Below are 18298 nucleotides of genomic sequence, written 5' to 3'. Positions count from 1 at the left end.
GATATTAAGCTTTGTTTCACTGATCTGAGTCAGATGACTGTAACTAGGAAATGAAATTTGAGTTTCTCACCAGCACAACGTGTTACAGTGCTGATGGGGAAATGGTGGGAAAACTACATCAAAATTATCTTATTTTTTCAATTCAAAATTTTGATTGAAAACTTGTAGAAAAGTTGAAATCTGGAAAAAAAAAATTGATTAGCAGTAGGATCACACTTTTCCAAGAAATCGTGAAATATCTTTCTGTTCTCTAGCTCCAAACTTTCAGGACCAGATTTTTAAACTAGTTTTCCATTTTGGCAAGCGCAATTTTCCACTTGCAATTAATTGTTCCCACAACTTTGTACCGGTAATTCATTCAAATCTTTTCCTGGCAATGCATTGTGGATGCAAAAGAGAGTCTGCTTTAAAAATCAGGCCCTCCCTATGCCTTTGATCTTACTTGAACTGTGTGGGAACTCTTTAAGTTCTAGTTATCTTGGGTGTTACTTTTTACAATCTCACTTTCAGATAGATGTGAGTTCTAACTTGATGGTATCCCCTTAATAAGCACTCAAGGTGAAACTCCACCCTGTGCAAAGGGCCAGCACAAACATTATAAACCACTTCAATGCCACTTACACTTCAGCCCTCATAATAAGGTTTAACTATTATTAAGTAGAACATAGGCCTTCTGCATAGGTGGGAATTTCACCCATAGAAAATAACTGAAACTTTAGTCCCAATGAGTTTTCATGAAGGTTCAGCTTGGATGGGCCAAATAGAATATTAGTGTTAAATTTGAGGTTTCCTAAATTTAATCACTTTGTGCATTTGAACTCAACAGTAATGTAAGTTTATGCAACATAAAGCTATTTACATATAAATACTATGGTTCAGCTCTCAATATATCTCAGGGGCCAGCTTTCCAATGGTATAATGTGCTGTGCAAGTAAGAGATAAGCCAGTGGTTTCAGCCCGGATTCGAGTGAAATATGAAATTTCATACTTTAAACAAAAAAACCATGTACAACTTTCAAAAGATACTGTATATTCATGTGTTAAAATAGGTTCTGTTGTTTTAAATTTCACATAGCATTGATAATAACTTCTGTTGTTTCTGTAGTGTCTGCAGGTTGGTTAAGTTTTTATTTCTGACTAAACATCTGACTGGTAATTTTTACACGTTTCTTTTTCTCTTTATAGATATATGGTAAATAAAATGAAGCCGGCTACAGCACATTATTTGATTCTGGGTTGTGTTTGTCTGGCTTTCTATTCTGGGTGTACTTCCTATAAATTCCTGGAAAGGTAAGTTGTCAGTTGGAAAAGTTGCTAATATCTTACCAAGTTTGCTTTTTTGTTTTTTAAAGCAGAACTTAAACTTCTGGAATATGATTGGGCTTTTATCAATGTGAAATTTTTGTTTCATCTTGTGCTGTTTTTGATGCACTATATTTTTGTCTCCGTCTGCATAATGATACTGTATGAGTGAAGCTGCTTTTTTATGCCTAAGAAAAATTGAGGTTTACATTTATTAATATGGCAGAAAGAAGAAGGGAGGAAACTTGTTGCACTTAAAAACATTAGTTTTGCTCCATAATTAATTTCAATCTAGTATTTGTTTTAGGTAGTGCCTACAAATAATAAATGGAAAACCTGCTCAATTTTGTGTTAATTTAGCTAATGAAACTGACAAGTTTTTAAGCATGGCCACTGTGACAAAGTGAAGCGTGTAATGAAAATGTTTATTGGGCCTGAGAGAGACCCATTTTTTTGCTGTGTTAGAGGTGGTGGTAGATGTTGTCATTTCAGTTAGTAAAGGTCCAAGGTGCTTTTGACTCACTAGCTAAGTGTATGTTTACATTTAAAATGCTACAGCAATGCAGGTATACCATTGTAGCACTTCAGTGAAGACACTACCTACACTGACAGGAGAGATTCTCCCATCAGCCTAGGTAATCCACCTCCCCGAGAGATGGTAGCTGGGTCCACGGAAGAATTCTTCCATTGACCTAATCCTGGCTACAGCGGGAAATAGGTCAGTAAAGCTACATTTCTCAATTGTAAATTTTTCACACCCTTGAGATACTTAGCTTACCAATATCCGTTCCTAGTGCAGGCCAGGCCTAAGAAATGCATAGTTCAAAGTGGCAGGTGATGGCTCAGTTTTTCTGCAATTTTTCTAGAATTAACTGTTATATGAATAGGTCACATTCAGAGAGGGAAAGTATTGTGTTATCAAGCCTAAATCCATTGTATGGTTTCTGATATTCTGGGGGAGAGATTCAAATTCATGACATTTTCTCTGAGAAGTAGGTTGATAGTTCTCCAGAATGGGAATCGTGTAGGTGCCAAGTGAGTTCAGTTACCTACAGGGTTTGGTGGCCGGGGGCTGGGGGGGGGGAGGGTTGTTTAAGCACCTAAGCCCCTTTGTGGATCTAGCCCTAAGTTAATAAAGTTTTTGAGTGTGTGTGTGTGGGGGTGGGGGTAATGTTTAGTTTTGGAATAATTAGTATAGTAGTGGAACTTCTGCAATTTTAAGTCCAGAAAAAGAGAGTTTTGGTAAGTGTGTTCTTCTAAAACAATCATTATGATCACACAGGAGTTGTGAAAATGACATGACTGTAAGGGCAATGCACTTACACAACAGATTCACATTGAGGAGTAACGCCAGGGCTTGAGGCAGTGAAAGCAAAACTCCAAGGTTAACAGTTTTAGGACTCACATAGCACAAGATATTAGAAGATCATATTAGAAGATCCAACAATAACTGTGTAATATAGGGCCAGTTAGTGATCTCAGTAGGAAAAATGTTGATGGTTATTATTGTGGCTACGCCTGATTTGTTCCACAGCAGTTGAGTATAATGAATTAAAAACCACACATAAATCTGACTGTCTGTTTAGTTGGCTACATTTTGTCTCTTAATAGTGAAAACCACAGATGGACAGATTCAGAATTGGGGATAACTTCATGACAACTTAAAACCATAAATACATTTTCCTGCTTCTCCTTGCTTGGGGAAAACTAACTTTCTCAAATAATTGCTCTATTTCCTTTTTCTCTTTCACATTTGTTCTAACAAAGGGCATATGACAAATTGGCTGTTCACAAGAGGTTAACAGCCATTTACTCTGTCCGTTCTGCAGGTCATTCTGTTGGCTTGAGCAAATGGAGGTTTTGTAAGGTTTTAATATATACTTTATTTAACAACTACTGTTATACATGACAACCCTTTTTTTCCACATTATTTTCACCCCCTGTTTCTCAAAGCATCTGCAGCTATCCAGTCTCCTTACTCCACTCTTTTCCTATCCCACTCCCACCCCAAATTGTTAACCTAGGAGTTTTGCTTTCACTGCCTCAAGCCCTGGCATTACTCCTCAATGTGAATCTGTTGTGTAAGTGCATTGCTCTTACAGTCATGTCATTTTCACAACTCCTGTGTGATCATAGTGATTGTTTTAGAAGAACAGTTACAGTTTCAAGAATGCTGTCCACATCCTTTTCAAATAACACAGCCATGAAGAAAAAGTAAGAGATTCCTGGCACCCTCTAAATTTGTTTTTATTGCCATAAGAAAAAGTCCAAGTAAGTGCTCTTCTAAATCTAATAAAATTATTCTCATTCTCTGTGTATTAAATAGAAAATCTATAGGGAGATGAGCTGCCATCAGTGGAATTTGTTTAGCAATAAGTAATATTAATAACAATCAAAACCCACTATTTCTTTGTGCACTGCCTTATACAGCAAGTCCCTCCTTCTTGTTTGGGGTCCTTAGGTACAGCTGCAATAGAAAGAATAAATAATAATTGATTAAAATCAATGTGTGTTACACTACTTAGCAATGTGTCATTAGTTGGAGGAGTTTTGCTTTTTGAAATGCATGAGGAAAATAAATGTCTCGTCTCTTCTTCTCCAGTGAGCACCATCCTCACACTTGGAAAAAGCTGTTCCTTGTTCATCACTGGCCCGTGACCGTATGCAAGGTGAGCTTTGTTTTGTTTTTGGTTTTTTAAAATATATCATTGTAAATGTAACTGTGTAGATCATGCTGTATATAGCTGAAAATAAGATGAACCTAGTATTGTAGCAAAATCCCTGAAATATTTAAACCTACTTACATTTTGGTAGGTTTCAGAGTAGCAGCCATGTTAGTCTGTATCCGCAAAAAGAACAGGAGGACATGTGGCACCTTAGAGACTAACACATTTATTTGAGCATAAGCTTTCGTGAGCTACAGCTCACTTCATCGGATGCATTCAGTGGAAAAAACTGCATGCATCCGATGAAGTGAGCTGTAGCTCACGAAAGCTTATGTTCAAATAAATGTGTTAGTCTCTAAGGTGCCACAAGTACTCCTTTTTCTTTTTACATTTTGGTACTCCCTTCTCTGAGTATTGGTTAATGTCTGTTTGTCACATCTTTCAGTGGCTCGAGAGCAACAATAAAGAACAAGTGGCTGGTGCCATATCTATAACAGTCTATAACCCTAAGAGGTAGCAAATAAACCTGAATAGTAAAACATACAATGAGCAATGTCTCCTTACAGTCTTAGGCTCATACGGCTATGTGACCCTAGCTCAGTTTAGTGGGCAGTTACTCACATGAGTGGTTTCACTGAAGTCAATGAACTGTTCATAAGAATACCTGTCTACCAATTTGATTAAGCTTCACAACATTGGCTCTATTGTTTTAGTGCTGTCATTAAATATGGATTAAACTGAAAAATTCAATATCTATCACTGATATGTCCTAGCAGGAATTCTAGAGCAGAGTTTCCAGTTATGTTTGTAAAGTACTTAGCAAATAAATGTACTTCCCTTCAGTTCCAATGACATTAAATTCTGATAAGTGGTGTGGTTTTTTTTAGCGAGGTAGACCACACAACAGAGATCTGCTTTTTTGCTGTTGACTTCAAATTTAAGTGTACATTTTTGGGGGTTCTTAATCAGATTGATATGGCCCTGCCTCAGCCATCCTGTGATTACTAAAGAGAAGCCTCAGCTAGGGCAAGTGTTGCTGCTACACATCTGGAACTGCAATTCTGAGAGAGACACGTTTAAACCTCTAACTGTAGCATTCAGGGGCACGCTCTCTTGTTTAAGGGCAGCTTTTTAGGCTTGTCAATCCTGTTTCAGGAATCAAATTAGGGAGAAAAGCAGCAACAGTAAAGCATATACAGTGTTAAACTCTTCTGAAGGGAGCAGGATTTGTGCTCTACAGTATTCTAAATTGGGAGGCAATGATAGTGGAGAACTTAACAGCCAATTTTTCAAACATGATAGCTGATTTCGGGTGTCCAATTTGAGGTGTATTAGGTCTGATTTTCAGTGCTATTGGGTGCCCACAGTTCACAGTTACTTCAGTTGGACTTCTGGTGGTGTGCACTTCTGAAAATCTGGTGACAAGTCAAGCATGCAAACAGGCAACCCAAAATCAAGGGCCTTGCAAATCTGTGGTTAAATGAATGAGACATGCAGACTATCAAAGTAAAATATTGTACTACTATGCATCCACCCTGGCTGCTGCTTTTAATTCTAGAACTCTAATGTTGGCTGAAATGTTATATAATTTTGTGAGCTAAAATGGAGAAGCTGCAAGCAGGATAACTGAAGACTTGGCAAGCTACCAAAAAGGCAGGCTCTCTTAACAGTAATCCTTACAGTGTCTCATGTGGGGAGAGGAATCAAAATGGATACAAATGTATCTAATGGACTAGAGTAACTCTGAAAGAATATAGTCGTTAGGTGACATTTTGCACCGTTTCACAGCCTTGTGCTTACAGAAATCTTAACTTCATTTCCACCTCCTATGCTTTCAAAACTTACAGATTCCTGTTAATATCATATGGAAGTAGGGTTCCAGAATGCAACTGTAGTTGGTTTAAAAAAATATAGTCTTTTAAGCTGCAAAACCATCTGTTTCTTAAGTGTCTTTCAAATGATTTACATATTAATTTCAGGAGGAAAATATCACTAGCATTGTGCCTTCTTTTTTCAAAATGATTAATAAACTACTCTAATGACTTTAAAAAAAAATGGATGCAGGAGATTACAACACAGATTCCATCATTCATGTTTGTAAAGTGCTTTGATGATAAAATACTCTATGCAAATGCTTATTATTATTAGGTTATATTTCGTGACGGGGTGGAGTGGGTGGGTGTGTCTGTCAGTCAGTCAGCCGCTTTGCTTATATGCAAAGCTGTCTCCAGGAGGTTAAACTCTTGCTTGGTGTGCAGATGATGTTCGTCTTTATTCCTACCGGCTATGGTGGTTTGTGTGTACAGAAAAGATATTCAGAAAACTGTAACTCTTTCTTTAGTAAATTAAAATGAAATCTGCTTCATGATCACTTTGAAATCCCTTGAGTAGAGTGTTCGTGCTTAGAAATAGAGAGCATACATACCTTAGATGTTTATACATTTTAAGCTATTACTTTATTGTGTATGGTAACTTTTGAGTAAGTCTTTTCTCTGACTTGGTTAGATTGGACATTGTATGTTTAGGTTTTCTGTTAATAGAGTAAGGCCAGAAGGAACCATTAGTGTCATCTAGTCTTATCTCCTGCATAACACAGGCTTTAGAATTTCACCTAGTGATTCCTACAGTGGAGAAAATCGTTCTTCCTGCTCCATAAGTGAACATTATTGAGCCCAGTAACTTGTGGGTGAACTGAGACCATCTCTTTTAGAAAGGCATCCAATCTCAATTTAATGACTCTGAGTGATGATGAATTTACCGCTTCCCTTAATAAATTGTTCCAATGATTTATCAACCTCCCATAAAAGTAGTACTTTGTGCAGTGAATTTTTTTCTAATGTTAACTTCCTATTACTTAGCCTTTGAGTCACTTGTGACACTTGACTGCTATTTCTAATACAGAGGTAATGTTATAAACTACTTAAAAGCCATGCAAAGCCATGCTACAGAACTCTTTAAAGGAGGGGTGTGCTGTTACACTTGACTCGTCATCATGGCTTCAGTGGTGGTGAGCTACTTTGTGATTCTGTAGGAGTTAGAGACCTTTGGGGAGGGTAAGACTTGGACTGTTCAATCCTAGGGGATTGTGAACCCTGTTAGATGGGAACGGGAACAGTTGAATAGGAAAAGTTGTCGTTTTCTCCAGCCGGGGCCGGGGGGGACTTGGGCTAAGGAACTGGCGGAGGGAAGCTTTAATGACTGTGCCTGTCTTTCTTGGAGTTGATTAGGGTCTGTTTTAAGTGCTGCCTGTTCTGGAGATACTTATTTTCGCACACAGTAGCAGTAGCTGCCTTGCCATTCATTGGGAATATGGAGGCCTGTGGAGGGGGGGAATCTGTTGTAAAAGATTGGTCATTCAGTCTCTGTCTCGGTGAGCAATGGGAGAATAGGAAGGAAGATAAAGGCCAGATTCTCAGCTCTGGTGCAAAACAGATTTAGGCACACATAGCAACTGAACAAATGAGAGAGCCACCTAGGAGAAAGGAAAGAGGGAGGACTGTTAAACAGAATGCATTGGTGACACAGTGGTGCTGCAAGACCACGAGTACCAGCTCCAGGGCAGACCACTAAAAACCAGGCACAAACCCCTAATTGGCTGTGAGTTTTAAACATAGATTTTACCAACTAACTGCACCAAGTGCAAACTCCTCAGATACTTTTACAGCCTTAACATGGAGTCACAGACAGTCCCCTTGGGTACTCCATGTGTCTTGCCACCCAGGTGAGTCTATCTCTGTGATAGATGGTCCCTTACACTGAGAATCAGAGGCATAATCAGGTTACTCCTAATCCCAGTGGACCAGTCACTTACCCCAGGTCAGTTGTGCTTTAGATCTCACACCAGAGACACTTGTAAACTATATGAAGTCCTATTAAATAGGGAAAGGAAACTAGAGAGTTATTTACGAGGATAAAGCAAGCAAATATAGGCTCTGTCTACATTGCAATTATACACTCATGGCTGGTTCATGCCAGCTGACTCAGGCTCGTGGGGCTGTTTAATTGTGGTGCAGATGTTTGGGCTTGGGCTGGAGCCCGGGCTTTGGGACCCTCCCACCACAATTTAATTAATTAATTAACACTACAGTTAATCAGCGCTGACTCAGGCTAAGTGGTTGTTTAATTGTGGTGTAAATTAATTTAATTGTGGTAGGTTTTTAATTGCAGTGTAGACCTATCCAGACACACAAATGAGTTAGTCCTAGGTTTCAAAAGGTAATATAGACGTCTATAATCAGCAAGCTCTGTTTGTCCTTCAGGGCTAACCCAGGCTAAGCATCTGGGGAATCTCTTGCTTAGACCTAGAAACACCTTGCCCCGCAGAGTCCAAGCAGCATAGAGATCCTTAATTCCTTTAGTTTGGGGGTTTTATCCCCCTCCTGTCATGTGCTCTCAGCTGCAAACTCAGCTGATGGGAGGAGTCCACTTGCATGACTGATCTTCATGAGGAGGAGAGCAGAACAACAAGAAGTATCTTTAGTCCTGTAGACTGTTGTTGACTCTTTCTCACTGCAGATGTAGGGAGTTTCCAGTTGTAAGATCCAACCCTAGCTCACCTAGTATCAATAGGTCTCCTCTTTCAGGAGGGATGTAACAATTTCTGTAGAAGAGCATCTCTTCACATTAATTAATGTCCCTCTCCTGTATGCAGTCACAGAGGCTCACAATACAACTGCTCATAGTATTACATTACAGTTTGGAACACAGATATTACAAATAAGATTAATGCATGCAGCAACTCCCAAGCATTCAATAATCTAAACACTTTTGCTTGTAATTCGAACAATTTCACTTTCTTCTATGTATTACCCTCCAACGCATTATTAAGGATCTACAACCTATCCTGAAGGATGACCCAACACTCTCACAAATCTTGGGAGAAAGGCCAGTCCTTGCCTACAGACAGCCCCCCAACCTGAAGCGAATACTCACCAACAACCACATACCACACAACAGAACCACTAGCCCAGGAACCTATCCTTGCAACAAAGCCCGTTGCCAACTGTGCCCACATATCTATTCAGGGGACACCATCACAGGGCCTAACAACATCAGCCACACTGTCAGAGGCTCGTTCACCTGCACATCCACCAATGTGATATATGCCATCATGTGCCAGCAATGCCCCTCTGCCATGTACATTGGTCAAACTGGACAGTCTCTACGTAAAAGAATAAATGGACACAAATCAGATGTCAAGAATTATAACATTCATAAACCAGTCGGAGAACACTTCAATCTCTCTGGTCACGCAATCACAGACATGAGGGTCGCTATCTTAAAGCAAAAAAACTTCAAATCCAGACTCCAGCGAGAAACTGCTGAATTGGAATTCATTTGCAAATTGGATACTATTAATTTGGGCTTGAATAGAGACTGGGAGTGGCTAAGTCATTATGCAAGGTAGCCTGTCTCCCCTTGTTTTTTTCCTGCAAACCCCCCCCCCCCCCCCCAAGACGTTCTGGTTAAACTTGGATTATTGCTGTGCACATTGTAAGATGAGCTGTTGCCAGCAGGAGAATGAGTTTGTGTGTGTGGTTTTTGGAAGGGGGGGTGTGGGGGGGGGTGAGAAAACCTGGATTAGTGCTGGAGGTGCCCCACCTTGATTATCATGCGCATTATAAAGAGGGGTTTCAAAGGGGGATGGGCTGTTGCCAGCAGGAGAGTGAGTTTGTGTGTGTGTGTGGGGGGGGGGGGGGAAGGGTGAGAAAACCTGGATTTGTGCTGGAAATGGCTCTACTTGATGATCACTTTAGATAAGCTGTTGCCAGCGGGGGAGTGGGGTGGGAGGAAGTTTTGTTTCATGGTCTCTGTGTGTATATAATGTCTTCTGCAGTTTCCACGATATGCTATGCATCTGATGAAGTGAGCTGTAGCTCACGAAAGCTCATGCTCAAATAAACTGGTTAGTCTCTAAGGTGCCACAAGTACTCCTTTTCTTTTTACGAATACAGACTAACACGGCTGTTACTCTGAAACCTCCATATTTGTGTCCCAATTATTCTATCAATTTTAACCCACAAGTAAGCCAGACAGATTCCAGCTATGTATTTATCAGTGTCCACTTGAGACATGGGGACTTTAGCATGAGCTGACGCCTGGCCTGCCAGCATCACACATTTCATTTAAGAATGAAACCAGTTTTCAATAATACTGATGTGACCAAAGACGTTCCTAGCTACAGGGTTTTAGTTGTGACTGCATATTAAAGGTTACAAGGGAAAAGAGACACATCAGATAAAATAGAGTTCAGCAATCAAAGAGATTATGGTGAACCACTGCTGTTTTGATCTGTCATTAGACCAAAAAGTCCTTGCTTATGGACACCAAATAAAGTTGTTCCTTTGTTCCTCTGTTAGTCATGTGCAAACGTTGCTGTTTCTAAAAATGAGTTGGCTTGATGGCCTGCAATTTTGTGTCCGTTATGCCTTTCACATTTCCAAAATTATTTAACTGTACAGTTGCCTTTACAATATGTTCCTTCTCTGAACTGGATAGTCTCATGTTTGTACTGGTATTACCCAAGAGACGTGTCCCACTATAGATACATTTTACCCCGAGCACTAACATATTGTATTCTTCTGAAGGAGCTTGTTCTAAAACCAGGTTACCTCAGAGCAATTGTGTTATAGTTCTACACATTTGTGAGTATTTCCAGCAAATGTTTGCTTGCAAGTGGTCTGTGCTACATATTCGTGAGAGTCTGGTACGTATTCTGAAGCAAGACAGCTCTTTTCCCATACGGTCCCCATAAACAATCAGTTTGTATTGTAACTACAGAAACCAGCCTCTGTTTTCCATTTTCACAGTTGCTTTGGTGTTTATCCTGGATGAACTTATTTTTGTAGGATCTATATAAATGAAGTAGGTTTTCATTTAAACTAGATCTATTTATTGTAGGTAGTTATATGGCCTCCAGTACCATGGTCTCTGAGCACCTCACAGTCTTTAATATATGTATCCTCACAACACCTTATTAAGTAGGGCAGTGCTATTATCCTCATTTTACAGACAGAGAGCTGATCCACAGAGATAACTTGCTTGGGATCACATAGGAAGTATGTGGCAGAACTGGGAATGAACCCAGGTCTCCCAAGGATAGGGCTCTAACCAACACACCATTCTTCCTTTCATTATAAGAAGTGATAAATGGGCCCTCTGGTGGCTTGCATCTGCATTCTGGTTTTTCTAATACAGTTTGAAAGATGGCTTATCATACCAAATTGGACTGTGCTGTACAGTCTGATTGCCAAATGGTTGTCAAAATGTTCAAAACCATATTACTCCTCTTCTTCCACACCAGCTACAATATCTCAAAGAACCACAAATCTGAAGAAGAACAGGAGTACTTGTGGCACCTTAGAGACTAACAAATTTGTTAGTCTCTAAGGTGCCACAAGTACTCCTGTTCTTTTTGCGAATACAGACTAACACGGCTGCTACTCTGAAATCTGGAGGGTAATATAGAGAAAGTGAAATCTGTAAAAGGTACTGTGCCAGCCGGTTCAGTGTGGTGGGCCTGATTCTCTGGTACCTTGCACCTTGTCCATTTATGCCCATGCAAAGGTTGGTGTAAAATGCTACCAGATCAGAATTCATCACTCGCTTGCACTCAGTTTGCGTAGGTTTCAAATGATTACATAAAGTGCAAGCCAATTGAATTTCAAGCTTGGTGAGTTTAATCTATGTTCATACCAGTCTAAGAAGGACTTCAATTTGAAGGACTGTCAGCCTTTGATGTTTGACTTTCTAGGAATTTCAAAGCAAGGTCTTGATCCAGCTTGCACTGAAGTTAATGGAAGTTTTGCCATTTACTTTGATGGGAGCTGGAGCAGGCCCCAAGTGATTAGCAAACTTAGTGGTCCGAGCTATTTAGGTGTAAGACAGTGTTCCAGGGAAGATGTAATTTATTGGATAGTTGTTAATTGACTGTGTTTCTGGTTTAGCTATCTGAAGTGTTTTGATTTCACAAAGCCTGCCTCCTTTGAGGAGCGATGTTGTTTGTCTAATTTCCCTTCTGGAACAAAACAGACACTGGGTTTAATTGCTGTCTAGTGACTAGACTATGTAGGTGGCAAGATCAGAGAGGAAGGAAGCTGACACACATGCAAAGCAAATGTGAAAAATTAAGCATGCTGTTTTATGCATGGCATAGGACTGTAGAAGCCTAGACAATTAGTGAGGTTACAGGTCTTATTCTGTCCTTTTGCAGTGTCAGAGCAGTAGCTCTGACAAAGTGAATCATGCTAATTAGGGCAGAAAGGAACATGCAGAGATTAAAAGAGAAGCTAGTAGGGAGTTTTTGTTTTTTAATAAATATTTACATTAAACTATTTGGTGGTCACCAGGCAGAATACTGGGGAAAGTACAAAAAAAAAAAAAAAACCAACACAGAGTCTGACAATCTGAGCATCAAGTTTAGTGACTGATCAGGAGCATATAACCTACACTAAAAACAACATTTTATGCACAGAGTGCTCTGCTCTCCCTGTGTAATCAAGGGCTTTGCTTCCTTTCAGGCGGGGAACCCCAACCCTTATAGAATAGTAATAATCCATGCTCAAGCAAGTAGTTAAACTGAAATCAGTGGGATTAGTGTTTGCAAGACTGGGCCCCCATATTATATTTACTGAGCTCCTTGGAAGTTCCTGTATCTACTGTTCTGCCCTTTCTTTAGCAGTTAATGATTTGCATAGGTAATTATTAGGGCTGTGAATGCTGGTGTGGTTCTCTCCCTTAATCATTGTATGTCTACTTGGATTTTGCAGCCAACAGAGTGCTGCATACTGCAGCAATCTGGATTGTCTCATTTTCTTTATACCAGCAGTAGAATTGCTCATGGACATGTACAAACTGTTGCTGGCGTCAGGGCTGGAGAACATTTTCGTTCCCCCAAGAGTGGCTTAGCTGGCTAACCAGTGGAGTGGAGAAAAAAATGGCACAGCGGAGTGGTGCTCCCTGGGAAGTTGGTGCCCAGGGCAACTGCCCTGCTGGCCTGCCCCTAAAACTGGCCCTGGTTGATTTCACTAACACACAATTGATGGCTTCTCACAGTGTTTAAAATCTCTTTGTTTTGGGAACTCTGAACTCAATGAAAAGGTTTGCTGATCTCTTAAATAGGAAACTGCTGGGAACTGCAGGCCAGATCCTCATTAGATCTAAATAAGACTTAGTCCATCTAAGTGAATGCAGCTATACTGATTTACACTAACTGAGAATCTGCCCTTGATCTTTCATATATTTGTGCTGCTCATTCAGCATGTTTGTGGTAAGTCCCTTAGCATGATCTAATGCTTTTAAACCCAAAATAGATTAGGTGATCTCTGACTAAGCAATGTACTTAATAAATGTTATGGACTTTTGTTTTCTTTAGATGAGTGAGAATGACTGCAAAGATCCCCCCCAGTACTGGACAATTCATGGACTATGGTAAGAACTTAAAACAAATCCTTTTAATTTCAAATTGGAAAAGAATGCCATGTTGGTCTAAATTCAGTGCTGGCGTAAGCAGGTACAGCCTCATTGATTTCAAGTGTAAGGGCCTGATTCTCCTCCTATTTACACCAGTGTAAATCAGAAATAACTTCATTAGAGACAATGCTGTAAAATGAGTGTGAGGGAGAGAAGAATCAGACTCTTAGAGTTGGGGTCAATGGATCTGTAACTACTTAAAGCAGCACTGAATCTGGTCTATATCCTTATTAAAAAGGACACAGTTGTGCTTCTCTGCTACGGAATTGTAAATCTGAAAGAGCCATGGGACAAAATTCTGACTCCATAGAATCCTATGGCAAAACTCCTATTGACTTCAGAGGAGCAGAGTTTCACCCATGGTGTGTGATTTGATCACAGGACTGGAAGCCAGTGTGGGCTCTAATCCCATCTCTGGCATTGACTCCTGCAGTAGCTTTGGGTAAATAACTCAATGATTTTGTTTTTTAACCTGTAGAATGGGGATGATAGTATTTAGGCATTACAGGTTTTAGTTATTTGATTCTAGACAGGAGTTTGAAGAAGAAAATATTCATATTATGTTTCATAAGGATTAATACACAGACTTTCAGCAACCGTAAACAGCTCCAAACTGTGGTCTGTAATCCAACTAAAAACATCACCAGCCTTGATACAGAATGTAACTTCTCTAAAATTTGTCTTATCAGTTTTATTTCTGCTTTCACTGCAAATTTACCCAGTAGTATGCATATTAAAATGCCTAATTTATAGTGTGTTTCTCCTTGAGTTGCTTGATCTTATAGTTTTATGTAGGCATTTTCAGTAGGCATTTTCAGTAGCATAGCTCACAGAGGTTTAAGAGCGTGACATATGACTTCTAATTTTGATAATAAAGTCACATCAATTTAAGATATGTTTTCCCCTTTTCCATTCCACCTATGGAAGGGAAATTATGAGAAACTTTTGAAGTGTGTTTCTAATCTGAAAAATGACTTTGTAAACATGGGATTGAGGGTTACATGTTTGTTGTGTCCAAACAATTCCCTTATTAAATGTGCTCATTTACAAGTACAAATGCTGTTTTCTGTCAGCCCTACAAATTCACTTGGGTTCTGAAGGCCCAATTGTCTACTCGTGTAAATCAGCTAAAGTCAATGGATTTACATGAGTGTAAAACCGGTGCAAGTTGAGAATCAGGCACTGAGAGTCAAGATCGGTTTTTTCCTTCTCCAATAGTAAAAATCTCACAGGTCCAGTTAAGCCCTCTGTATTCCCATTCCATTGTCTTTCAAATTATGCTCTCGTTGGTGCCTCAGCAACCAGTTACTATCAAAGGAATCTTCGCAGATGCAACTGGTCAGATCTTAGTGTACAATGCTGGTGATGATGCATCCAAAAACAGACTTCGGTGCATTCTCTCTTCTTTGTTCTGTTGGCTCTGCAGAATTAAAAATAATAATAATAAAAAATATACTTTGTCTGCTGATCTGACTTTGAATACGCACAAGGAGCAGATCTGAGGAGGGAGAAGTTATCATGTTTTCCACAGGCAGTTTTCAGAGTAAAATCCCATTTATCACTGAATCTGTGCCTTTGCAGGTTCAAGTCAGATCTCTAACTTACCAGGATGTTTAGTTTTTTGTGCTGGTGGATGCTCCACTGATCCGCTCTGTCTTAGGAGTGTGTAGCGTATTGAAATATAAGAACCCTGCTCTAGCCAGAGACCAAAGTTATATTGTTCAGTACACTGCTGACATGATCTCACATGCTTGGTGATCATGTGCAGGCACACAAATCAAATTGCAGAATAAGCTCTTTTTTAAAAGTCTATTTCCAAAGTTGCTAATGTAAAGGAGTATAGCTTCCTCTTTTTCCGAGTTCAGAGCACTTGTTAGTGTCTCATGACTGAGTGTGGCCTCAGGAGTCTAAACCTGTTACAAAAAACTCATAGAAATTTGAGAAAAACATGTCTGTCTCAAAGGAAACAACTGGCTGGAATCTCTGTGAATATGTAGAGACTTTTCATTAAAAATATAAGTGATTGCAAGAAAACATGCAACAGATTGGTAGCCTATCCTCTATAAAACTGTCAACAGCATCACAACTAGGGTCCAAGGCAGCTGGAATTTGTGTGGGTCTGGGGAATCATAAGTTGAGTGACTCAGTTAGGGTGGAATTGACTTCATTGGAGAGGACCCAGGCAAAGTCCTCCACACCACTCAGGAACTTTATGCATAGCTAAAGTGGTGTGAAGGGCACAACAGGGTCCTCTGCACTTAGAAGAGTTCAGACACAATTAGCACATAATGAATTTTAATGTGTTTTGTGTTGGTTAAAATGCTGTAGAGATTGACTTGGGTGCCTTGGATTTTTAAACTCAAATTTCAAAGCTGTAATCTTGTAACTTTGAAATGTAGCTCCGTGACATGACTTTTTCCACCCAGTACCTAATAGTGGGCATTCTGTTTTCATTTGTATATTTCTTCCCTAGGCCTGATAAAGTAGACGAATGTAATAGAACATGGCACTTCAATGTGACTGAAATTAAGGTAATTTAATTTATTTAAATTAAAATGTTAATTCTGAGCAGGATTGAACACAATTACGTTTTCAAATCCCAAATATATATAACTTCATAGCATATCACTTCTGATTTAATTTGTGATCTGAGATGGTTACGCTTTTAAAAATTCCCATTCCAACATTCATTAGGTGCTTTATTCCCTTATTCTAAGTCTTGATGAAGTTCAACAACTCCCTCAAATCACCATTGGTTTTGTATATACATATGGCTTGAGTCATTCGCTTGTCTTTTCAAGTAGAAATTGGCAGAACACTGGCTCTGGGCCACCCGGGGCAAAAAATCTTTCTGGGGGGAGGGTACAACTAGTGCACCCCTTGCAACTTCTGTACTGCTGGGCGGCCCAGCACCTGGGAGTGCATTTTCCACATAGCGTCCAGTAGTAGGACTCCTGTTGAGCGTCATCTGTTGCTTAAAGCTGTTCCCCTGATGGAACCAATAAGGGAAGTGAAAGCAGTGGTGGCTGCAGCCTGTCCTTTCCCAGAGGTGAGGTACATCTGCAAGCTGGGGTGCAGAGAATGCAAATCAAGGAGAGCTGAACAGCAAGCTCTATAATCAATTTGACTTCTTTCAAACCATAAAGAACGGAAAAGTCCATTTTTCAGTCAAACATTGCTTTATAATACAGGATGGGGGATTAAAGTCTGGAGATGAGTAAGACAGGAACTATACAATTTAACAGGATTTCTGTAGGGTTGCAGAAATGAATCAGTTAATAAAACAGTTACAGAAACATCTTATTTCAAGAAAGGAAATATTTTTGTACAGTGTTTCAAAATCTAATTATACATTTGCATCTGAAACAGCTATAAGGATACATTTTCACCATATCAGAGCATAAAACCTCTTACTCACCTAGCAATAATTTTTTTCACTTATATAATGGGTTTCAGCCAAGAATCTTCAAGTAGTTGGGCAATCTTTTGAAATTGTATCCATTTATGTATGTTGAGTGTGAAGTCACTTTTCAGGGTAGATACATATTTTTAATTTCTAGGATCTCTTGCCAGACATGAGACACTACTGGCCTGATATACTCCATTCATCTCCTAATCGCACCCAGTTCTGGTGAGTTCAAGCTACAATGGAAAATAATTTTTGGATGTATCTCATAGTCTTTCTGAATGACTATCTGAAGGAGCCTTTGGTACCAGGCTTCAGATGCTTGCTGGAGTTGCATGGAAAACCTTGGAAAAACAACTTTAGAAATGATTCTCCACTTTCCTTCTGTGTCTCTTATTCTTTGTCAATATTAATATTTACATGAAAGCAGGATCTCTGGCCTCAGTCTTCCAAAGGATTACCTGTGTCGGCCCTTACGCCTTTATTGTGTCCCAGTGACTACCATGACACTCAGTGCGGTCATCTAGACCTGATAAGTGTCATATACAGACCTCCTGTAGGTATATCACACATTCCTATAGGACTGGTAAAGTGGCACACATTTAGAGAAGGAAGGAGAGAGAGACATTCCTCCTACGAGAAGTATATGAAGGTGCAGAGAGCAACCAATCAAGAACCTGTGAGTTCTTGTCAAACAAACTTGATAGTGTTCTTTGAGATTACAAGATTGGTTGACAAAGGTAACCGTGTTGACATCCTACACACATACTTCTGTAAGGCATTTTGATGTAGCTCCACACAATATCCGGAGGTTTCTTGGTTTTTTTTTTTTTTTTTTTTTTTGTAAAAGCACTATACAAAAATCAGTGCAGCCCATATTGGATTTATTTAAAAACTGGTTAACTGATAGATCTAAAAAAAACCCCCAAAACCCTAAATGGGAGTCATAATCCAATGTTGGTGTTTCTAATGGTTTCCCACAGGGACTTGTTCTTTCCCCAGCTCTATTCATTATCTTTATCAATAATCTGGAAATAAATATAAAATTAGTGTTGCTAATATTTACAGATGGCCCACAAGTTGGTGAAGCAATAAATAATGATAAAGATAGGTTTGATCCATATTCCTCTGTAGAACTTACTGTAAACTGTCCTCACTTAACAACATGCATTTTAGTACAGCTAAACACAAGGGCATAGTTCTGGGAATCAAGACATTTATAGGACGGAGGACTGTGTTTGGAAAGCAGGACTGCAGTTAGTAACATTAGTAATGTTCGTAACAGGATAAACATGATTCTTACTGTGTATGGTATTCTGCAAGGTCTTTGGTGTTTGCAGTAGGCTAAGCTCGTTACTATGGTTTCCATATCTTCTCTGTGTTCAGTCAAAGAAGGGAAGATAAAAACTGTTTTCTTTCTTTCTCCCATTGCAAATTGTGACGGGGCAAGGCC

At 39.5% G+C, this 18298-nt stretch overlaps 1 protein-coding gene across 4 annotated transcripts in view; it reads left to right on the top strand.

The window, feature by feature from the left end:
- The window catches only part of RNASET2 (ribonuclease T2), a 71714-nt gene that overhangs the window by 6737 nt on the left and 46679 nt on the right, over window positions 1–18298 (top strand). For all 4 annotated transcript variants that reach the window (XM_043543201.1, XM_027833274.3, XM_037895141.2 and 1 more), the window contains 5 exons: window positions 1186–1290; window positions 3905–3971; window positions 13342–13397; window positions 15913–15970; window positions 17000–17070. In XM_043543201.1, coding sequence (XP_043399136.1) covers window positions 1186–1290; window positions 3905–3971; window positions 13342–13397; window positions 15913–15970; window positions 17000–17070 — 357 coding nt within the window. The remainder of the gene's footprint in view (window positions 1–1185; window positions 1291–3904; window positions 3972–13341; window positions 13398–15912; window positions 15971–16999; window positions 17071–18298) is intronic.

Source organism: Chelonia mydas, chromosome 3 (assembly GCF_015237465.2).
Source record: "Chelonia mydas isolate rCheMyd1 chromosome 3, rCheMyd1.pri.v2, whole genome shotgun sequence".
Classification (NCBI taxonomy): Eukaryota; Metazoa; Chordata; order Testudines; family Cheloniidae; genus Chelonia; species Chelonia mydas.
This window is presented reverse-complemented; position numbering and strand designations above follow the sequence as displayed.